Source organism: Lytechinus pictus, chromosome 10, assembly GCF_037042905.1.
Source record: "Lytechinus pictus isolate F3 Inbred chromosome 10, Lp3.0, whole genome shotgun sequence".
NCBI classification, from domain to species: Eukaryota; Metazoa; Echinodermata; class Echinoidea; order Temnopleuroida; family Toxopneustidae; genus Lytechinus; species Lytechinus pictus.
In genome coordinates this window covers 23,605,085-23,629,598 of record NC_087254.1, presented here as the reverse complement: position 1 = coordinate 23,629,598, position 24,514 = coordinate 23,605,085, and the positions used below count along the sequence as shown (strand labels likewise).

The following is a 24,514-nucleotide window of genomic DNA, read 5'->3' as shown; positions in this document are numbered from 1 at the left end:
ACAGCGCCACCGTAAAAAGTGCTTGTGCGGACTATTTTAGTGCGGGCCTGGTGCGTACAAATAAAAATCAGGAGTTACTGAAAACAGTATAAATTGGATGTCACTGAGGTGATTTGTAATGAATCAGTCAATGAAAGGGCAGCCATTACATTTTTTTCTAAATATTGGAAAGGTATATAATTAATAGTTCACCCGGGAGTAGTGTCATGGTTATTTCTGTAGTGTAGGCAAATGTGATTCAAATCTCTTTAACTGGATGATACAATTATTATATCATATGCCACACAAATTTGACACTGAATGATAAGGCCAGAGAAAAGCTTCTTATGAAAATAAAGAAGAGTTTATTATTATTTCACAAGAGATTATATAAGAATAGATCAGAATAGAATGTTTGTAAAAGGGAACAATGTTATATATGCAATGTATATTCTTCCAATTTCATATCATGATGAATTAACAGTACTTTGTAAATCATTTACCAAATATAAAGTATCCTGTATGTATTTTAATGAATGTGCTGTAATCTGCGTTTTTAAAAGTTTTGAAAATATTCCAGTAATAGTTAAGTAATAAGTGTATAATATTCATCATGTGTTTGATTTGTAAATTCTGAAAATATACAGAAAGATATAACATATTGCAGACAGTAATCTAGTTCTTTGTTCCCACAATTCTGTTTGAGAATATGTTAATTTGTTTTGAAAAATGATGTTGTTTACTGCATCAAACTTCAAGGGTATTGGGGGCCCAAAAAATTTGACGTTTTGTTGGAAATTTCTCCCACACACTTAATGAAGGTTTTTGGCAAGCAATAACATAATTGCCACCCCAAAATTGCCAGCCCTGCTTTATCTGTCATTTAATTTACTTATCTGATTATCAAAATTACAGGTTGATCTGCCCCATGGTCAAATGAGCTATGTGTCATGATAAAATATTTGGCAATAAGAGACGATGTTCCAATTAAATCATAAATTGATACATAGCCCAACTTGGGCCAAGTGTTGATCGAACTAAGCAGCAATTAATTCAAGGTAAAGAATAAAGGAAAAATCACTGGATGAGGCAGAAATCACATGTGCCCCCCCCCCCCCCTTCAGCCCGAAGTGGCCCATGCCCTCCCATTTTGTTGGAAATTTCCTTTTTTTTTGTAAAACACCTCTACATGCCCTTTTGTGATGTCCTTATGCGACAGTAAAGTGCATTTTTATTTTTTTACAACCGTTCAAAAGATCAGGGGAGTGTTTCATCAACATTTTCATTGGACAAGTTGTCAGATCTGACATCTTTCTCTGATGTTGATTGGCTGAGAGGTACTGTTACTATGGTAACTGTCGGATAAAATGGGACTTGTCGGATAAAACGTCCGACAAGTCCTTTCATGAAACGCCCCCCAGCTTGTATTCTGTATTGCTGAATGATATCTAGCACAAACCTCTCTTACTACAGTTTACTCTTTTTTCTTTTCCTCCCGCCCTGTCCCCCTCCTGTCCCCCTCCTGTTTCTTCTCCCTTTTCACTACTTAAAACACCACAGGGATGGAAGGGGAGGGGGGGGGGGTGCCCGGTTTGTAATTTTGCAATGACATGAACAAGAAAGAACCTTAACCATGTTAGCATTCTCAATCTCATTAGGGTGTAAAACTGGGCCCTGTTTCAGAAAAGACTTTGTTTTAATAAAAAAATCCCAATTTCTATAACAAGTTAATTATCAGCCAATCAAACTGAATGATTTTAGTACCTTTTAACTGTTAGTGCAAATATGCCAATTTTATGAAACAGGCCCCCGGGCTGTTCATGGAGTTCCATCCTCTTTCTTTATTGTAATAGTGAAGGTCTTTTTTTCGTGATTGTTGTCAGCCAGTATTACTGAGAACTAACGTGTATATATTATAAGTGTACACCATAGTGATCAGGGGCGTAGACAACGGGAGGGATGAGGGGGATGCATCCCCCCCACCTCACAAGGTGGGGGGGATGGCATGTACAATCATCCCCCCCCCAGGTTTTGGGGAATGATATTTGGTTACTTAATAATTCATAATGATGATAATAGTAATAATAATAATGATGACAATTATAATATTAATAATAATAATAATTATGATGATGATAATAATAATCCTCATCATTATTGTAATTGTGTTTATTGTTATTAGCCGCATTCACACGGTGAAAGCCAATTCAGACGGTAAAAAAAAGAAAATCTTACAAGTATTTTGTGGTTTTCTTGTGGTTTGGAAACCACAAGATAACCACAAGATTAATCGCGCATATTTTGCAGTGCGCGCAATCTCGTGGTGTGGAAACCAAAAGATAACCACGAGTTTTGCGTTTTTCTGAAGAGGTGTAACAGCAAAATTGACAGAGATAAATAAATACGTAGTGTACGTGGTTCAATATGCAATACTATGTGTCAGTCCATTCTGTATTCGTATGCCACGGTGTGTAGATCTTGTCGATGTATGTCTGTCCATTCAAGGCGTAGTATGTGTGTGGTGCGCGCACACACGAGTGTGTGTGTGCGTGTGCGTGCGCGCTTGTGTGTGTTATTTTACCTCATTAAGTATGCATCAGATTGCACGATTTCAAGTTCAAAATTGCAAAAGCTCCTTACCGTGGGAGGGGGGACACCCCCCTCCCACACCCTCCCCCCGCTCGGTCGCTTCGCTCCCTCGCTCGGGAGCTTCGCTCCCTCGCTCGGGAGCTTCGCGCCCTCACTAGCGTTGGCAGCCCAGTCATCCCCCCCAGGTGTACGAACCTGTCTACGCCACTGATAGTGATCAATTTTAAGAAAGCAAAGAAAATAAATCAAAGATGCTAATCCAATTTTGTAGCTTCACAGTAATCATCGGGGACTCCTGAATGACGGGAGCGAACTTAAGTTGGGGGGGGGGGGGTAATTTACGCCCCACCCTTTGAAAGTGAATTCAATGTACGGAAAATGAGTTTTTGTCTCGCCTGCATAGCAGAGCGAGACTATAGGCGCCGCTTTTCCGACGGCGCACAGTGGGCCAGAATGAACCCAAAGTGCGCCAAAACCCATTATTCACAAATTTGTACGATTAAATTTGGTACGTAGGGGTAATTTCACCCGTAGAATTCAATAAAAGTACTTTCAAATATTTGTTAGTTAAAATACTGTTTTCTGATTGGCTGTTAACATTTGAGAAAAAATTACATGTTTCTAATTCTACAATAGGTTTCAAATTTTCAGAAACTAGTTTTAGAAAAATTTCAGCAATAATTAAAAATATTAGCAAACAGCAAACACACAAACAGGCAAACAAACAAGAAAAGTCTGTGCTCGGGGTACAAAATTAATAATTCAATTGGTGACTTGAGTATCGCTTAAAGAGGGCGCCCTCGACTACCATGAATCCGGAATTGTAAAATTCAAAGTGAAATTGTAAAAAAAATGAAAAGGAGTATTTTCATTCCCTAGGTACAGTGATTAACCACAACTACATAAATTAAAATGGATTGATACCAGAAGTGGACAGTGAAATCTTTAAAATAATGATTCCAGTGATAAATAATAGAGGCCGGGTCCTCTGCAGGTTAATTAGTACAAGGCCCTACAAGGCCTACCTATTTCACCAAGAACGGCGTATACAAAGTTATTCCGAATCAGAATCTCTCTCTCTATCTCACCAACTATTATGTATTTGGTGAGAGGATCTTTTAGCATACTTTGAACATCAGGGGGAAGAGGCTGTGATTGTTGTACTCTTAAAAACTTGCTACTAATCACAATGTCACCTGTTACCATTAGTCTGTGGAAAACATATAAAGTCAATGAGAGTCATAAACCAAACAATCCTTGAAATGATAATATACACTTCCTTCCTGATCGATACTAACGATTATAGCAAATTTAGAATGAGCCAAGAGATAAACGAATTCATACGTGTATGTGAAGTTACAAACCCTTTTGGGGGGATAAATACTAATAATGATAATGCAACTTATACATGTAATAGAGCCCACGTATATCCCATCCCCGGGGGGGGCACTCGACCAAAAAAGTGGTAGGGGTGTGCCGCGGGCGAGACAAAAAACGGGGGCCTTGGAGCGGGCTTATTGTAAAAAGGAGGGTCCTCGGAACGGAATTCGGAACTACAATTTTGTGAAAACGGGGGTCCTTGGAACGGATCGCCAGCGTGCGAGTACGTGCGTATGTACCCCTATGGAACGGGCATGCGTGCATGATGCATCCAGCGCGGCCTTCGCCGGGTGCGCTAGCGCAGAGACGATGGTCGGACAGCGCTCGGCGGCCGCTTTTCACCAAAATTGCAGCGGATCAATGCGACCGGAACGGCGTAACGAAAAATATGCGAAGCTTTGGAGCGGATTTCTTTCTTCTTTTTTTCTCGATAAGAACAAATTGCTATGCCTTGGAGCGGCTTTCTTTGTTTTTTGTCTCAATAAGACAAAAATGCTATGCCTCGGAACGGAAATTTGAGTGTGAAAATGGGGGTCCCCTCCGCGGCACATACCCACTATGCATTATATACTGAGTGCCCCCCCCGGGATCCCATCTCTGTCCTATACACATGTCATATTTTGTCAGAAAACTGCGTGGGACCTATCACATCCCTAGTCATGTGTGTTATAGCGATATAGAGTAGCCCCTACTTGGTTTATGAACAACAAAACAAATATATATATTCTACCCGGGAATCTTACCTTAAGAATTAATCTTCTCAGGATGACAGCATATCAGATATGGAACACGGGATGGAACAGTTTGGCATAAAAATGAAGTTGTGTTACATGTATTATCATACAGTTAGTGGAATTGGAAATGAAAGCTTGCCTTTACGGATGTTTAACGAAAATATTTCAAAGGCAGACACCAGTCACAAGAGCCAGACACTTGAGCCAGACACCCCCCCCCCCCCTATCTCTCTCTCTCCTAGCACGCGACGGGGAGTTTGTTTAGTCACCCGCAACGTTCGGCACGCGCATAATGGGACACTAACTTGGAACGATTTTTGTGATAAATACGGCGAACATGTGGTTGAAAAATTGGTTATATCTCCAGAAAATGCACGTATATGCAGCTAAATTTGGTATCAGTGTAAAGCATAAACTATAACAGAGACCGTCATGGTATTTACAGCGCAGCAATCGGCAGCAATTTGTAAAAGAAATGCTCATGAAAAAAAAAAGTTGATAAAACCCCCCATTGTGAAATGGTTTCGTCCAAAATTGCCTCTGAAGGGATTATCATTTTATCTTGAAAATCTTTGATCACTTAAAACAATCATTCATCAAAGAGCACCGTGAATTAGAAATAAATTAAGCAATCCGTTTTGTTAAAACAGTGAAATATCTAAAACGTGTCATTTACACATGCGGTAGCCGTAAAGAGTCATTTCCCGGTAATATTGAATAAAAATGGGCAACTAAAAATCAATTTAATGGAGAAATATTGTATGGAGGCATTCTACAGGTTCTTATCTTTGCTTAGAACATGAAAAAAACAAAATTTGTTCCATGACCAAAAATTAGTTTTGGCGCACTTTTGCTCTCTCCTGGCCCACTGTGCGGCGGCGGCGTCAACATCAAATCTTAACCTAAGGTAAAGTTTTTGAAATGACATCATAACTTAGAAAGTGTATGGACCTAGTTCATGAAACTTGGACATAAGGTTAATCAAGTATTACTGAACATCCTGCCTGAGTTTCAGGTCACATGACTAAGGTCATTTAGGGTCAATAAACTTTGACCATGTTGGGAGAATTATTTTCAAAATCTTAACCGAAGGTTAAGTTTTTGAAATGACATCATAACTTAGAAAGTATATGGACCTAGTTCATGAAACTTGGGTATAAGGTTAATCAAGTATTAGTGAACATCCTGCTCGAGTTTCAGGTCACATGACCAAGGTCAAAGGTCATTTGGGGGCAATGAACTTTGGTCAAGTTGGGGGTATTTGTTGAATTACTATCATAACTTTGAAAATCTATGGATCTAGTTCATGAAACTTGGACATAAGGTTAATCAAGTATTAGTGAACATCCTTCCTGAGTTTCAGGTCACATAGCCAAGGTCAAAGGTCATTTAGGGTCAATGAACTTTGGCCAAGTTGGGGGTATTTGTTGAATTACCGTCATAACTCTGGAGGTTTATGGATCTAGTTCATAAAACTTGGACATAAGAGTAATCGAGTATCACTGAACATCCTGTACGAGTTTCAGGTCACATGACCATGGTGAAAGGTCATTTAAGGTCAATGAACTTTGGCCGTGTTGGGGGTATTTGTTAAATTACCATCCTAACTCTGAAGTTTATGGATCTATTTCATAAAACCTGGGAACTTTGGTCAAGTTGGGGGTATTTGTTGAATTACTATCATAACTTTGAAAATCTATGGATCTAGTTCATGAAACTTGGACATTAGGTTAATCAAGTACCATTGAATATCCTGTGCGAGTTTCAGGTACCATGGTCAACGGTCATTTAAGGTCAATGAACTTTGGCCGTGTTGGGGGTCTTTGTTAAATTACCATCCTAACTCTGGAGGTTTATGGATCTAGTTCATAAAACTTGGACATAAGAGTAATCGAGTATCACTGAACATCCTGTACGAGTTTCAGGTCACATGACCATGGTGAAAGGTCATTTAAGGTCAATGAACTTTGGCCGTGTTGGGGGTATTTGTTAAATTACCATCCTAACTCTGAAGTTTATGGATCTATTTCATAAAACCTGGGATATAAGAGTAATCAAGTATCACTGCATGAACATCCCCTTTGAGTTTCAGGTCACAAAACCATGGCCAATGGTCATTTAAGGTCAATGAACTTTGGCCGTGTTGGGGGTATTTGTTAAATTACCATCCTAACTCTGAAGGTTTATGGATCTTGTTCATAAAACTTGTACATACGAGTAATCGAGTATCACTGAACATCCTGTTCGAGTTTCAGGTCACATGACCATGGTGAAAGGTCATTTAAGGTCAATAAACTTAGGCCATGTTGGGGTAATTGTTGAATTGCCATCATAACTTTGAAAGTTTATGGATAGAGTGAATGAAATGTGGACATGGGTGTAGTTGACAGTCTTAAGTATGCGTTCAAATGTCATCTATATGGTCAATGAACGTGGTATTATGTCATTATGTGAATGGTGTTTTTGTGAATGATTATTTTATAGTCGTTTTCAAAGTTAGCACTGCTGCTATATTAAATCGCGTAATGCAGGCGAGACTGCCAGAGGCGTTCCACTTGTTATAAGCTTTGAAGGGCACAGATTTTGTTTTTTGTTAAGTTAGGTTGCTTTGCTCTCGCACAATTCCTCTCAGCGAAGCACAATGTTGCGTGCCCTATATAGTAAACTTTAACTTCCTTTTTGTGGAACCATCCTAGCCCACGGTTAGAGTTTGCATTTGTTAAGGTTAAACGTTGATTGGAAGAAACGTAACCTCTGAGGGCGGCAATTCTTTTAAAGGCCGAAGATTCGTTAAAAAATAAAACTGAATGAAGAAATAAACGAACAATAATGTTTAAGAGGATTTTGCGCCCCGCCCCTTTTGGAGGTGAATGCATCTAAACTAGTCTTTGAAAAGTTTAAAGGGCAGCATTTTCGTAACGTAACGCAATTCTTTGCTTTCTTGCATGTTTTATCTTTATTTTTGTCTCGCCTGCGAAGCAGAGTGAGATTATATATAGGCGCCAATTTGGCGGCGGAGGCGTTAACACCAAATCTTAACCGAAGGTTAAGTTTTTGACATGACAGCATAACTTAGAAAGTATATAGACCTAGTTCATGAAACTTGGCCATAAGGTTAATAAAGTATTACTGAACATCCTGCCCGAGTTTCGGGTCAGGGTCACATGACCAAGATCAAAGGTCATTTAGGGTCAATGAACTTGGACCATGTTGGGGGAATCAACATCAAAATCTTAACCTAAGTTAAAGTTTTTGAAATGTCATCATAACTTAAAAAATATATGAACCTAGTTCATGAAACTTGGACATAAGCTTAATAAAGTATTACTGAACACCCTGCCTGAGTTTCAAGTCACATGACCAAGGTCAAAGGTCATTTAGGGTCAATGAACTTTGGCCGATTTGGGGGTATCTGTTGAATTACCATCATAACTTTGAAAGTTAATGGATCTGATTAAACAAACTTTGACATAAGAGTAATCAAGTATCATTGAACATCCTGTGCGAGTTTCAGGTCACATGATCAAGGTCAAAGGCCATTTATGGTCAACGAACTTTGGCCATTTTGGAGGTAATTATTAGATTGTCATAACTTTCAAAGTTTATAGATATAGTTTTAAAAATGTGGATATAGGGGTAATCAAGTATCACTGACAAAGTGACAAGTCTTAGGTCGTATGATCAAGGCCAAATGACTTTAATTGTCAATGAACGTAGTATTGTATCATTATTATGAATGGTGTTTTTTGTGAATAATTATTTTATAGTAGTTTTCAAAATCAGCACTGCTGCTATATTGAATCGCGCGATGCAGGTGAGACTGCCAGAGGCGCTCCACTTTTTATTTTATTATCCGATAAATTTATATACGAAAATTGAAACATTTCATACTCACTAGAAGTTCAGTGAATTTCCTGTCTCAAATGTTACGCATTTTACTGTTTGTGAAATCCTGGGGAGTGTTTCATCAACATTTTCGTCCGACATCTGACAACTTTTTTTTATTTTGATTGGCTGAGAAGCATGTTTACTGGTAACTATCGGATAAAACGAGACTTGGGGGCCTAGAAAATTTGACGTTTTTGTTGATAAAACGTCCGAAAAGTCCTTTCATAAAACGCTCCGCTGGAAAATGAACAAAAACAATAAAATGACATCAATTTCTTTCATATCTAAATTTGATCTTAATGAAAATAATGTTCGCTGTTTTGCTCGCTTCATTCAGTTAATTTACCAAATAATATGGTTTACTCAGCCTATAAAAATATATAAAAATATTATTCATTCGATTGGTGAAAGCTGGTGTATACCGTCCAGAAATGGATCACATAAAAGTTATTCATTGAGATGTTCAAATCGGTCCCTCCAAGAGATGAAATACTCTTGCCACGATTTATAATCCTGCTTCCATTGCTGTTCGTCCTCCGTTATAGATTCTGATAGAAAACGGGAAATGAGAACAATTCGTTGAGAATTCATTAACAAGTATAAATGAATGCATTTTATTAGGCAGATGGGTGAAGATGTTTACCAATTTCAGGAGACAATTTAAGTAAAGGTGACCCGAGAGATGATGTGTTGTGAATCAATGAGCCCACTGAAAACGACTGAGATATTTCCCCTCCTGATTTCAACTCTTGTTTTCGTAAACTTTTCACTCATTTCAAAAGGGTAAGTTCCAGGGATAGATTTTCTAAAATGCAAAAATTCGTATTTATTGGTGTGATATTCAAATTAAATAGCACGTTTAAGATTGAATTAAATGTTGAAATCATTATAATATCTAACCAATTATATTTATGTCGTACGCCGTTCATTAAACATTTATACAGTTATTGCACAAAGTAATCGGTCACTAAATTCACACATTTTTGGGTGAGTTGATTACCCGACATTTTTTGTTTCTCATTGATCAATAATCAAAATACATTGACACATAATTAACACACATGTTGTTGTAAGTTTAAGCAAAACCAATTAACCCTGAACATGATTTACCGAAAGGAAAGGTTAATTTTACCCCAACATAAATGTGACCACAGACCTCGACTGTTTGGTAAAAATGTGACCAAATGTTTGTAATATTTTCTTTTAAGTGGTCAGTGACTTTAAACACGCTTGGAAATGTTGTGCGCAGTTTGGGGCAAAAATCAAACCAACAATAAGGAAATTTGCCAAAATTTGTAAGAGTGTGCTTTTTTACGTTTAAAAAAGCGAATTTACATCACTTACTCGTTGCTGATTTCAACTGCGGCATGTAGACGTTTAAGAAGTGGCATTCCTTGGCCCTTGCTGCCCTGCCATTTCTAAGAGTAGGAGATAGTTCTTTGTGTATTAAGCCATCCGTTGTGAATGGAAACCAAGGTTCAATTTCATCATCTATCAGATCATCTCTACTCGACTTGTTAGGATCACTGAAATGTAAATAAATAATATAGAATTTGTATAGCCACATATCCGTCTTGCTATGCGCTCAAGGCGATCCTATATTACCCCAGCTAAGCTAGTCTACCGATTCCGGTGCGTACAGCTTCTTGAGGATTTACTTCTTGCTGGTAGTCATTTACCTCACCTGGGTTGAGTGCAACACAATGTGAGTAAAGTTCTTGCTGAAGGAAAACACGATATGGCTTGGAATCGAACCCACGTCCTTCAGATTGAAAGACGAGAGTCTTAACCACTAGACCACGACGCCCCCATATAACAAAAACGCCAACTTTTTGCCGAGTATCGATTACCGAAATATTAGAATGATTTATTTCTACCTGATATCAATTTGGGTTGTAATAAGTGTGCTTTTAATCTGAAAGTATAAATTAATGATAATAGTCGACCTAGTGATTTCTTATAACACTTTTATTCTCAATGATAGTTTACTATACTAGAATCATGAATGTGCATTTTGAAAAAGCGAAAAGTAAAAAAATCAATTAAAAAAATACTCTGAGAAGACGGGGCATGACACTTACCCTATATTTTAGTGACTTCCTTTGCGGATTATTAAATGTTGAGTTTACAGTTTTCAGCGATCGAACACCTGCACAACTCTGGATTATAATTTATAAAGAGACTCGCGCCTAACCGTATTAGTCCCACATAATTTATAGGAGATTGATCGGGGGGGGGGGGGGAAATGCCTATTAATGCCAAGTCCACCCCAAGTAAAAAGTTGAGATGATTAATACCTCAGTCACATTTGCTCAACGGCGGCCGTACGGCGAGTCGAAAACAACTGTTTTATTCATTTCTATTCAAACCACCTTGTAGCTAATACAAAAAAAAGAAATGTTAAAATGGCTGTTTTCGACTCGTACGGCCACCGTAGAGCAAATGTGACTGAGGTATAAAGGAAGAGTGAACTTCAAACTTGACCTTCGAATTACGCGTATATAGTGCGTGAGAGTACTCTACCGATTGACGGAAATTCTGTATAAAATAGCCGCGCATCCTAATTAAGCCTAGTATAAAGGTCGTAACGGATATATAGCAATACTAGTTATAAATATCTTACCTTGACTTTGCAAAGTTAGTCCAATATTTCATTATCTGGACAGAAAGGGCCTTGTTCTCTTCTGTGTAGTTGAATAAAGGATTTTGAAACTCCTTCATGAAATGCCTTCCGAAGACGTACATTGTATCTGCCCCATGAGTCGCGTTTAACCAGGGAGTCGGAAGGGTCATGGACACATCTGCTATGCCGTGATGTAAGATTGGCTTACTCCTGTAAGCAACAATGACAGATATATATGGAGCATGATCATTATGGGCGAGTAAAACCCATATAACATGTAAGAGTATTATGACCACTTAAAGCTGATAGAGATAATAGACATGATAGAAGAAAGATTGGACCCGCCTGGCTGAAGCAGATTCAAAATAAATTTACGATTTTCGACACGCAGGTCTACGGTCATGACAGTAATCACAGTATCATGGGTATAGAGAAGTAAACATCATTTGACACACAGGCCTTATGATTTGGAAGTTCTAGTTTGTATAGTTTATAATGATTCCCCCCTTCTAGTTGTCGACATTCTCATTGCCGTTTTTACTCATATTACACTTTGAGCGAGTGCACTCAGTGGTTCGTTAGAATGATTTATCTTAAAAAAAGGGAGAAAACCAAAGGCCATGCATCAGGTTGTCTGTACGCCAAAGGGGACACAAAAGTCATGGGAGGGCCGTCGAGTCGATTTTGAAACATAAAAACTCGACCTCAACACATCTGATTTTACCACCCATCATGATTATCGAAATTGAATGATCAAATTCTGACTAACACTGTTGGTTCATGGGTGAATATGTACTTGAAGATTTTAGACCTCTCCGATGAGTGAGCTCGAATGACCCTGTCCGTGGTGCATGCATAGAACACATCAGTGTAGACATCAATGTAGGTCCGAGTGAAATCTCCATCAGCAGCTTTGGACCAATCCGTGTACAGCTCTAAAGCTGCGTCACGTAGAATAGTTCCATTGTAACCAATCAGAGCCATCATAGATATCACGTGATCTTGTGCAGTCTTCAGGTTGGTTTGAGGACGGTATCGTTGGTGCAGATGTTCCCGGTAGAAGGAGCGAAGAGTGGTAGTGCCTTCATCTCTACTATATCCTGCGAGAAGAGGACACACTTTAAATTCGCCCAACCTATATAGATTTGATGGCGTGTCCTCTAGGAAGAGACCGTCCACGTGGATTGGATATTCGCTGTTATAGATCTAATTCAAAGAAATTTTATATGCAGGTTTCCGTTAATGAATGATTAGTTGCTATTGTGTAGGTGAAGAACTCTAAGCTCTGAAATCGTTATATGATTTCAAATATCTTGAAGGGTAAAATGCATTGGTTCATAAAGAGTGGAATGTCGATCAGTTTCAGTCATTTTTCAGAACCGTATACATCAACACCTTGACGATCAACAACCCGATTTTCAGAACATAAGTTATGAAGTTCTTATATTTTCAAATAGAACAGAAATACAATTTTGCATTTCCTAAAAAAATTAAATTGACATGTTTGGATCAAAGATATTTCTTTGATATTTTTCATTTCCAATGACATATAATAAGTTGATTTGAATTGTTTTTCTTAGAGTGACTACAGGATTAGGTAAGGTGTTTGAATGATCATCTGATCACGTGGTTCTATTTGCGGTTTCATAGTTGGCCATTCCCCTGGTATAGGATTGAGGTTAAACATTTAGAATACCGTGTTTGCTGTCGTCGTGAGAATAGTGGCTTTTGTCGTTCTTAAGCATTCAATCATATCAGGTATAGAAGTCGTTGGGCATCCCATTGAAAGGCCAAGTTGCTCTGCTTTTTTACGATCCTCTTCTGGTGTAACATTCTTGAATGCCCACGGAGAGAAAACGTTACCACTCTAGAAAAAAAATTATACATTCTTAAAAATGTTGGGCAACATACTGTCAACACAACAATAGACCAGTTCGTAGTTACTCATGGACAATTTTCGGTCAAATGACCTTTCATTTCTTTCATTATGATAGGCAGATTTCAAAGCAAAATATTACGTAAGCTTGCCTTACATAGCAGGATGAAGAAATTGAATAGACCAGGTGACTAGAATAGCACACCAATGAACACTTTATGAAGGTATTTGTTGCATTCCTACTTTGAATGCATTTCATAGCACGTTGCACAATGTACTTGGCAAACTGTGAAAACCAGTCGTTCGTGGACGCGTTGTTGTTTTTTGTGGATGTAAATGAAAACCACAATTCAAAAGAATATATGAATAATCAAGACATCAAAGTTGGTGCTTATCTCATTAGATTTTAAACCACCATGTCACTTTAGTACAAATGACCTTCATCTGATCATGCGTATAATCTTTTGATCATGCGCAGAAAGGAACTACGAACTGGCTTATTGGTTAAAACTTTATCAAATTCTGGGTAGTTTTAAACCAATAATGTATGCTTTTGGGTGAAAACTACACAGTATTGGTTGAACACTACCCAGAGTTGGATAATTTTTTTAACCAATTGTTGTGTGGACAGTATGTTGCCCAACATTTTAAGAGTGCTCGCGTATTATGAATATCGTCTCATTGATTTTGTCCAATCAATTACGTCATTTTGCGTCCAATTCAGTAAAAAGTCAAACAGACAAATCAGTGCAGTGGGCAAAAGTCAAATCGTCGTCGATATACTCGATTGGTGTTGGAGTAAGGCATACAATAGCGTGACCAAAGTTCGTCGGTTTTTTAATCAATTGTAAGAGTATTTTTAAGTTTCATCATTATGACGACACTTTATGTTACATCTTGAATTAAGTTCATTAAACGAGGACATTTTTTCTCTATACCCTTGTTTACCAAGGGTTGTTAATTTCCATGATTTCTGTAACAGATCATGGCCCTGTGAAGCAAGGGTGAAGATTTTCCCCAGGGGGTGCTGAGTGTATTATTTTCCATAGGCAGCACCCCTAGAGGTAGGTGTGTAGATTTGGAAAAATGTATGGAAAATTACCAAAATGTTGTCTTGAAACACTTTTTTTTTGCCTTCAGCATCCCCACCCCAAAAATCGTTCCCGGCCCACTGGAACAGATGAATTCGAAGAAGAATAAACCAACCGAAATAAAGAGAAATGTTTGACCGTTGGACTATTCTTTTTTAATCGCCTGAATTCCTATAAGGAATTACCAAGACGAACTTGGATTAAAGTAAAATTGTGATTTTAATATATGATTTCAATAAAAAAAAATATACATATACCAGTGACGCCACTATTTGCCTTGGTGTTCCCTACCGCAGAATAATTGAAAGATTTCTGTTGTTAAGTTTTAATAGCCCACACAGACAAGGACCTGACGGGGAAGGGGTGGGGAGATAAATTTTCATGGAGAGTTCATATTTCCCAAAATCTTATCACACCAAAATTTGTACTGAACCTAGTGGCAATATATGCACTAGCGTACCTACGGGGGGGGGGGGGGGCAGAGGGGGCAGTCTGCCCCCCTGACGAGCCACAACCAATGCAAAGGACGTATCCCTGCCCCCCCCTGACGAGCTTGAAGACCTTTATTGCCCCCCCCCCCTGACGAGTTTGAAGCTCTTTTTTTTTTTTTTGCTTGTTAAATTTTTTTCTGGTACGAAATCCTTAATTTGTGATTGAAGACCTTTTTTTTTTTTTTTGCTTGTCAAATTTTGTGGCGGACGGTTTTGTTTTGCCCCCCCCCCCCGGTGGAAAATCCTAGGTACGCCACTGAATATATGACAGTGTTTTTGTAATAATGGACCTATGATATAGCAAACTATATCTTGAAAATTTTGGCTTGGTCCGCTTGGTCACCATTTGCGGCCGTCCTTTGCCTGATGTAGCAATCAAATTAAGAATAAGTAAATACCTGCATTATTGCTTGACTGAAAAGACCTCGGCTCAACCTGGAGAGCAAATGAAAGTTTACACTCCCAGCGCCAGCGCTGAAACCCATTAGGGTCACCTGATCACCGTCTCCTCCAAAAGCTTGAATGAAAGTCGACCAGACGAGAGATTACAAATTACTATCAAGAAATTGTTTGAAACCTGCACTGCAATAATCATTATTTTTGTTGAATGGAGATGAATGATGAAGCGCATAAAAAAACTGCTCTTCAAAATCGTCGATATCACCAAGATTATAGTGCTCCATAAAATGTAGATTTTAAATCAATTATTGAACATGTCGAAAGATTAAAGCAAACCATGCTTGGCACAGTTCAATATCTTAATGATTCTCAAGAGACAGCACTTGTCATGGTGTTATCCCACAATTATTTTATAATGCGAATATTGGTACACATCAGCTTTCATCATTATTGAATTTGACTGGAGCCTTAACAGAGAGACGGAATCCTTTTTAGATTTAATTCGTCATACGAAAACAAATCCACAAATTATTTGATAGTTTACTTTTTTAAATCTGTATTTACTATATCTTGTATTTTTTACGTTGTCTTAAGATATCATTGGAATTGGGTTTAATTGACTTTTATTAATATAGAATAACCCTCACTCTGTATCTGTTTTCACGAGAGGCACTATAGATAAATTGGTTTAACAACCCCTAACTCGTATATCCAACAATATATTCCGATATACCTCCAATATTCCGTTGTATCCATCGCAACGCTTCTACCTGATCTAGCATTCCATAGTTACCACGTGCCTCATAGGTCCCTGTATAAAAAGAAAAGTTAGAGTTGTATAGTGAATTCATGTCATGATGGAATTGTATACAAATATATCTGAAATATTCGAAACATGAAGCAAAATGTATCAAATGGTCTCTGTTCCACTCGTCACATGGTACCAATATTATTACACTGGATAAAACGGGATGATACCGATGAAGTAAAAAAAAAAAAAAAACAGGGACGAAATGCCCGCCCCCCCCCCCCCCGACATGCGCCTGGGAGAGGCAGTGACGTACAGATGGGGGCTTGAGGGTGATTGCCCCCCAAAAAAAAAATTTAAAAGTGTTCATGACCAAGATAAAAAAAGAGAAAAGGAAAGATAGAAGGGTGAAATATGATATTATTTTCTGTATATATAATGTCAAAGTCTATCACAAAATTGAATTGATGTTATTACATTTTCGTTCGCTCGCAACTTATTTTACAACAAATTTTATCCAATATACGACATATCAGGCCCCTTCAAAATTCTTTGTTCATGACGCCACTGGAGAGAGGTAAGGTGGGCCAATAGATTTGACAGAACCGAAAAAGGGCAACCTTGTAATGTGGTTTGCACATGCAAAAAATATTTCCGATCTCTGTCATTCGAAGGGCAAACACCACAACAAAAGGGAAAGTCGTCAGCAACCTTCTGTGGAAGTAACTTACCAGTTTTTTCTCTCTTCCTGTGTTCGTGTTTGCTTGAAGTTGGAAATAAATATTTTCTCTCTAGTGATATGCAAAACAAATGGAACTCGTATTTCAATCAATCAATTAAAATTGATGAAAGAATCAGTATATAAATGAAACAATAATTGTGTATTCATTAATATTTGGCTCTGTCACCGCGTGTATGACAAGACTATGAGAAGCTGTATTGGGTTCTCCTAGAAGAGTTAAATTAATCAGGAACAATCTTAAAAACTAGGGGGGTATCTGTTGTTGCAAACAAACTCACACATCACGAAAGCTTTTTTCACACCAACCTGTTGAAAATCTTGAGAATATGCCGAGTCTGTAATTGATGGTGACCAGAATAACATTCCCGACGGCAACCAATGGAACTCCATAGGAGTGGGGTCTCATTGCTGTACCGGCTCTGAATGTCCCACCATGTATATAAACAAGTACTGCAGCTTGGCTGGGCTATGTAAAAAGAAAAGAAGACATGCATCTGGTCCCTATCATCACACTCATCTCAGAGGGACGAGGGACCAGTCGTTTCGGAGTTGGATTACATCTTTCGAGAGTTCAATATAATTTTATGATTATGATGACATGATAATACTAAATGTTTTGCTAAAATTGCGATCGAGATCTTATCGAGTTGGTCTATAATAGTCCACAAACATTGTGGCTTCCCCTTATAGAACTTGGAGAGCTGTGGCCCCAGCATAGATGATAATAATAAATGGCGCTAACAATAATGTTCTTGATCATCGTCGTCGTCGTGATCACTACCATTACCACCTGGGGAGCGTTTCATGAAAGGACTTGTCGGACGTTTTATCCGACAAGTCCTCTTTTATCCGACAGTTACCATAGTAACAGTGCCTCACAGCCAATCAAAATCAAGGAAAGATGTCAGATCTGACAACTTGTCGGACAAAAATCTTGATGAAACGCTCCCCTGTTCACCACCTCTACCATCGCCATCAGGGGTTTCTCTCTCCTCGACGCACGACGAGTTCAAGAACATAGTAAATGTATTGTCGAATGCCCTTCATGACAAAGAACATCCAAGAAGTCTTTGTCGAAAGTTGGTGGATCAAAACAGCAGTTTCCTCCTAGACTCTAGACAAACGACATATCTACATTTTTCTTCATCCCCGAAACTAAAGACGAAACTGATGTTCCGCATCAGCAGTTTTCGACAAAGACCTCCCATCTGTCTTTGTCATTTTACGAGCTATTTCAAAACATTTTATGTGCTCTCGAATTTGTTCTGAATCGCTTTAAAACTCCCTATTATTAAAGGGGAATCCAGCCTTGGCCATTAAATGTTGTGTTGGGAAGGAGAAAAATAAATTAAACAGAATGGTGAAAGTTTGAAAGAAATCGGACAAGCAATAAGAAAGTTATAGCTGCTTTAAAATTGAGATCACTAATACTATGTAGATTTCAAATTGGCAACTGGATAAGTAAATTATGACAAGGGGCAAGGACAACTTTCCCATAGGCCATGTACTTTATTATCAGGGATTAGTGGTTTTCTCCTAAGTACCCATTCCCCTGGGGCAGTAATCTAAATATAACCCAGGTAGTATATTGTTTTATGTCCTCATGAAAGAAAAATATTGATTTGAAATAAAACTTTTGGGAAAAATCACATTTTCGCCATAATATGAATTGGAGTACATGGAAGAGTAGTCCTTGCCTTACATCACTATGACATCCCATATGCGGCCAATTTGAAGTCTCCATGGGTACAGTGATTACCAATATTTACAACTTTTAAAAATTCATAACTTTCTTGTTGTTTGTCCAATATTGTTCAAACTTTCACCTATCAACTTGTCTGATTTTTCTTTTCCTTATAAAAACAATTTTTTATTTGGGTTGGATTCCCCTTTAACAACATCAACGTCAACCTTGTCGTCATCATATCGGCATCTCTTATTATATTAATTTCCTTTTATTTATGACCGGTGTATGAACTTTAAAAAATCCCTTTATCCTACGTTGATTGCGCAAACAGAATTCATGAATTACAAAAATGGCTAGACATCATAAGAGGGGTTTGTTTTCTTGCCCAATCCCTTGTGTATTCAGCTTGCATCGTGCATATATTTTTAAAAGATTATAAGTTATAACCAATGTATAAATCATCGAGGTATTCTAAGAGAATGATCTTGAGCGCTAAACGATGTCAATGTATAGCAGTAAAATACATCCATCTTATTGGACCGAGTCAAATTTGTTAAATTTCAACACTACTATGCTACAGTCATAACGATGACACGGACTCCAGACCTATCAAAGCTATTAGTTATTTCGAATGGTTTATTATCGGTCGGTTTGGAGTCGCTTTAGTTGGTGTGACTGTAGACTATTTAGTCCTAATATCTTCGGTAGATCAGGACCCCGTCTTACAAAGAGTTGTGATTGATCAGATCAATCGCAACTATGGAAAGCCAGCAAAGTCAACATATAGAATGCAAGTTTGCTCAAAATTTTCCTCTATATATGAATGTACATCCATAAATTCATTGATTTCTTGACAATTTGGTGTGTTCTCCTTTGTTTACAAAGGACATTTTGCAAATTTCCTGTAGAAAAAATTATGACACTGATGGATTTCCATAGAGTTACGATTGATTGGATCAATCGTAACTCTTTGTAAGACGGGGCCCTGGCCTCTGGGCTTACCTTAGGGTTTGGGGAATACACATTCAAGTAGAGACAATCTTCATCTACATTGGGTAATGCTTTCTTTCGTGTTTGCATACAAGCTGGTTTGAAGGATGTGGTGTCCAGGACGCCGCTCCATGGAGTCTTAGGGACCGGTGCACCAAAACGTATAGGCGGTTCGGCAAATGGAACCCCCTGCACGACATAAAAATATGAATCGTTTGACAATTCATTTAATCACTTTTATCGCATCCTTCATTTACCAATCGTTTCATCGATTATTAAATTTTGTTCTAACAGGTTAAGTTGGCTCATAACTCAAATAGTCTATTGTTGACGAGCAAGAAACATAATACAAACAATGTTATGCCCTATAATATTGATAAACCAAATTAGGCAGCTTAAAAGAGGAATTCTAAAAGCAGACTATAATCTGTAATGAAGTCTGCAATCTTTCCTTTCGTTTATTTTCATCATGCTTGATGCTTTATTTTACTTTTCTTTGTCCGCCGCATCCTACAACCGTTTTCTGGAAGACTCGAGTTGCTATAAATATGGCTTACAATAAACTACGACACCTGTAATAACGATACGAAAATGGTTAGAATAACAATGAAAACAATGATAATAATAATAATTATAATGATATAGTGATAATAATGATATTATTACTATCACCATTGTTATTTTGAGTGTTGTGTAATCATTATGCTCAAAGAGGGATGAAAATAATATACCATTTAAAAGGCGAATGTGAAATCATTTAAAAGGGGCGATTCTGGTTATAAGCCGGGGTTTAATATAAGACAACAATTAACTTACCAGAAAGACATCGACGAGTTGACTGATATTTCGCTCATTAAATAAGACTGTCTTTCCCTCAATTAATCCTTCATGTAGTCTTACAATGGGCTGGGCAGACGTGTTCAATGAGAACAAAGCTAAGATGATTAAAGTAGACCTCATCATCTTGTATATTATGATTTATGATTTTCAGAAAGTAGGCCTACCCAATAAAAGAAAGGCCTTCTGGTGACTGCATGTCAGTCAAATGTGACAGATTAGGCCCTCGCGTTTCTGGACGAGGCACGACTTCCTATTAAAAGGAGTATCGACTTGCACGTTCACCGTTAAAATAATAATAACATGACTTTGATACCCTTGTATCCGGGCCTTGTATTTGCTGCATGTTTATGAAAACATACATTATTGGATACTAGTTGAAACTTACAAACCACTGTCAACTGTAATTCCTTCATATTGTCTCTTCATTCTTTCACCAAAAACAAAAAAACAAAAGCACTCTCTTCATTCTACATCTACCTTTTCCGATGCCATTCCCGAATCTAGAAATCTCTTACTCAACATGCCCACGCCTTAAAAGGGATGCATATTTATATTTGAATAAATAGAGTAAAATTTACAGAACAAAATGCTGAAAATTTCATCAAAATCGAATAACAAATGATTGAATATTAAAGTTTAGCATTTTTTGTGAAAATAGTTATATGCACGTCATCATGAATACCGTATTCATTAGGTGGGCTGATGATGTCACATCCCCACTTTCACTTTTCTTATGTTAATACATTATCATAGTTGTTTCATTTTATACATACATGTGTGAATAATGTGTCTCCTTTATAATGAAATAAGTTGCAGTCATGAATATCTAATGCACTAAATCAGTTGTCAATCCATTTTTTCAAGTTCTTGGTAGAAAGAATGTGAATGAACATAATTTCATATAATAAAATACAAAGAACAAGTGGGAATATGACATCATCAATTATTTAATATTCATGCAGACATGCCTAGAATTTTATTTTCGGAATAATGCAAATTTTTAAAATGCCATAACTTTGTTATTCCTTGTCCGATTTTGATGAAATTTTCAGTGTTTCGTTAGTCTGATTTTTCATTATCTGTTTAAATCATTTCATTCTCCCGTGTTATGCATAATAACTGTTTTGTGCCGATAAACATAAATTTAGAATTTCGTAACTTTCTTAGATTTTATCCGATGTATGATGATATTCTAACCGCTATGCTTGTTTGAATTCTATCTAGTTTTTGACTAGGCGGACTTCCCTTTTAAGGAATATCAAAAAATTTGCAAAAACTAGAGACAAAGCAGTATTTGTATGTAAAAAAAATCATCAAAATTTATATTAAAAAAACCCATGTATTTTTCTACGTATTTTATATTTCATTTCATTTCATTTATTGGTTTTTGCAACATTTTTCATAACAAAATTCTGGACAAGAAAATACATATCTGAAACTTGACATCAAGATAATGAACAATAGTTTTGTATATAAATCATCAAATATATCTTACATAAATGAAAATCATTAAGTGGTATTTTCTGTTTCACAATAAAAAATAGGATGGTTGCAAGGGTCGTCACAAAAGCAAAGCTTGAAAACGTAACAACCCTGGAATATAGCCAAAATAATTAATATCTATTGTCATTTAAACGTGCAGGTGCATGAGGGACTGGGGGGGGGAGATGCTTGGTCCTTAGCATGGAATTTTAGAAAATAACACGTTTTGTTGTTTGATTTTAATTTATACATGTTCTAGATAAAAGTCAATGTCTAATTAAAATAATGATAACAATTGTAATGATTTTTTTCTTTTTTAATTTGTTAGGTATTGGTTTAATTGCATTTCTTTTATAGTTCGTTTAAAGGAATAAAATGATCTTGTCAGCTTGAGTGAATCTGGCAATGCATTCCAAATATCAGGTCCATGATGTCTTAGTGTTTTATGTGCAAATAGTGTCCTGGGATTGTTTAAGTGAATATTATTGCATGTTCTTGTTGGATATGAGTGTAAATTGTTATTATATGAAAATAAATCCGTGAATACCGGAGGAAGCATGTCGTAATTATATCTATACATAAAAAGTGCTATTTGTAAAGTATTAATATCATTTATCTTAAATATTTTCAGACGATAAAAAAGAGGGTCTGTATGTGAAAGATATGCAGATTTGGAACACATTCTAACCGCTTTCTTTTGCAATAAAAGTATATGATTAAGCCTTGTTTTGCAGCTATTCCCCCAAATGAGGTTACAGTAGTGAATATATGGTAAAATCAATGTATTATATATCATAACAAGAGATTTCTCTGGTAAGATTTGTTTTAGTCTACATAGTATTCCAATTCCTTTAGCTACAGATGAAGACACGTTGCTTATGTGCGGAGTCCATGATAAATGATTGTCTATTGTTATACCAAGAAATTTTACGTATTCTTTTTTATCTAAAGGCACATTATCAATTTTTATATCTTGTATAAAATTTTCATTTCTATGAGATGATTGAAAATGCATAATATGAGTTTTACTTATGTTAAGAGATAACTTATTACATTTAAACCATGATGAAACTTTATTTAATTCTAAATTTATTATATTTATTAATTCTGGTAAGTTCTTGTGAGATAACAAAATATTAGTATCATCGGCGAATAAGATGAAAGAAAGAATGGAAGATGAATTTACTATATCATTAATGTATATTAAAAATAACAAAGGTCCCAGAATTGAACCCTGCGGGACGCCGCAATTGATAAACGATAAAGGAGACTTAACATCATTGATAAAAACGTATTGTTGCCTATTGGAAAGATAACTCTTAATCCATGACCAAGCAATGCCCCTTATCCCGTAATTATACAACTTATGAAGTAAAATACCATGGTCAATGGTATCGAAAGCTTTACTTAGGTCCATAAATAAAGCAATTGTGTGATTTTTTTCTGAAAGTGAGTTTACAACTTTGTCCAGCAATTTGGTTATTGCGAAATCGGTAGAGAATTTTTTTCTAAATCCAAACTGGGCTGGTGTAATAATCTTATTAAATGACAAAAAGGAATCCAATCTTTTGTAAACAATTCTTTCTAATATTTTTGATATGCATGGTAAAAGAGAAATAGGCCGATAATTTGTAACTTGAGTAGGATCATCTTTTTTATAAATCGGGACTACTTTGGCTATTTTCAATAGCTCAGGAAAGCATCCAGTTGAGAGTGATAAGTTAAAAATATGTTCCAATGGAGAAACAATACATGTTACAATTTGCTTTAACAGTTTTGTACTAATACCATCATAACCTGTTGACTTCTTTGATGTTAAAGCTTGTACTATTTTAATTATTTCATGTCGGTCTGTGGGAGTAAAAAACATTGTATTTTGATTTGGCTGGGAAAGATATTCTTTAAAATTCGTATTGTCACTAACTATCTTGGAAGCTAAATTGGGACCGATGTTTGTAAAGAAACGGTTGAATGATTGTGCGATTTCAGCCGGTTGAGATATTTCTTCATTGTCTATCTTAAGACTGTCCCTGTTGCTATGTGGTTTGCTTTTGTTAATCAATTTGTTTATAACTTTCCACGTGGCATTTAAATTTCCTTCTGCATCTTTTAATTCCTTACAATAATAATCTTTTTTGGATGAGCGGATTACACTGTTAAGAGTATTGCGATATTTTTTATACTTCTTAAAACTTTGTTCAGACGGTTTAGAAATATACGATTTATAAAGTTTATTGCGTTTTTTAATTGAACGTATAATTCCTCGAGTGATCCATGGGTTTCTTTTATCATTTTTGCGTTGTTTTCTCTGAACAAGTGGTATATTTTTATTATAATAATGAGTTAGTTTGTCAATAAAGTATTTGTAAGCTCTATTAACATCATGCTGAACCATAATTTCATGCCAGTCTTCTCTTTCTAAGTCTTCAATTAAGGCCGAAATAGTATTCAAATTTTCTTTTCTATATTTTCTTTTATTCGGCTTTTTATTATCATTAAGCTTCAGAAGTGGAGAAATAAAAAATATTGGTAAGTGATCCGTAATATCATAAGTAAAAACACCACTATGATTATTATCATTAAAAGAATTGGAAAATATGTTATCAATTATTGTCGCTGACATTGGAGTTATCCTAGTAGGTATATTTATACATGGATAAAAGTCATATGAAAATAGTGTATTCAAAAATGTATTTATGATATTCTCACTGGCATCATGATTTCCGATTAAATGTGACGTGCTTTGTATATGATTTGACAAGTCAATATTGAAATCGCCCATTATGTAAATATGTTTATTTTCTCGTGAAATTTTATCCAATTCACTATCTAAGTTTTCAAGAAAGTTGTTAATATTGCTACCTGGGGGTCTGTATAATGTTCCTATGACTACATTTTTTCCAACTTTATTATCTATTTCAATGAATAAACTTTCTATATCTTCAAAATGAATATCTGTTCTAAGTTTATATTTG

At 36.5% G+C, this 24,514-nt stretch overlaps 1 protein-coding gene across 1 annotated transcript; it reads right to left on the bottom strand.

Moving 5' to 3' along the window:
- Positions 1–8,157: 8,157 nt before the first annotated feature.
- Positions 8,158–20,290, bottom strand: LOC129270355 (acetylcholinesterase-like). Its single transcript, XM_064106149.1, has 10 exons — positions 20,034–20,290; positions 19,230–19,406; positions 16,847–17,006; positions 15,784–15,861; positions 15,050–15,168; positions 12,890–13,060; positions 11,963–12,399; positions 11,194–11,403; positions 9,915–10,096; positions 8,158–9,118 (listed from the first exon to the last, which is right to left on the bottom strand). The coding sequence occupies exons 1-10, from the start codon at positions 20,178–20,180 to the stop codon at positions 9,018–9,020; spliced, it is 1,782 nt and encodes a 593-aa protein (XP_063962219.1). The 5' UTR covers positions 20,181–20,290; the 3' UTR covers positions 8,158–9,017.
- Between the last annotated feature and the right edge of the window lie 4,224 nt (positions 20,291–24,514).

Excerpts from the sequence above, each read along its gene's own strand:
- LOC129270355 (XM_064106149.1), bottom strand. The coding sequence starts at position 20,180 with ATGATGAGGTCTACTTTAATCATCTTAGCTTTGTTCTCATTGAACACG. Across the intron at positions 10,097-11,193 it reads ACTAACTTTGCAAAGTCAAG|TGATCCTAACAAGTCGAGTA; the intron begins GTAAGATATTTA and ends TTTACATTTCAG. Across the intron at positions 9,119-9,914 it reads GCAGTTGAAATCAGCAACGA|AATCTATAACGGAGGACGAA; the intron begins GTAAGTGATGTA and ends GTTTTCTATCAG.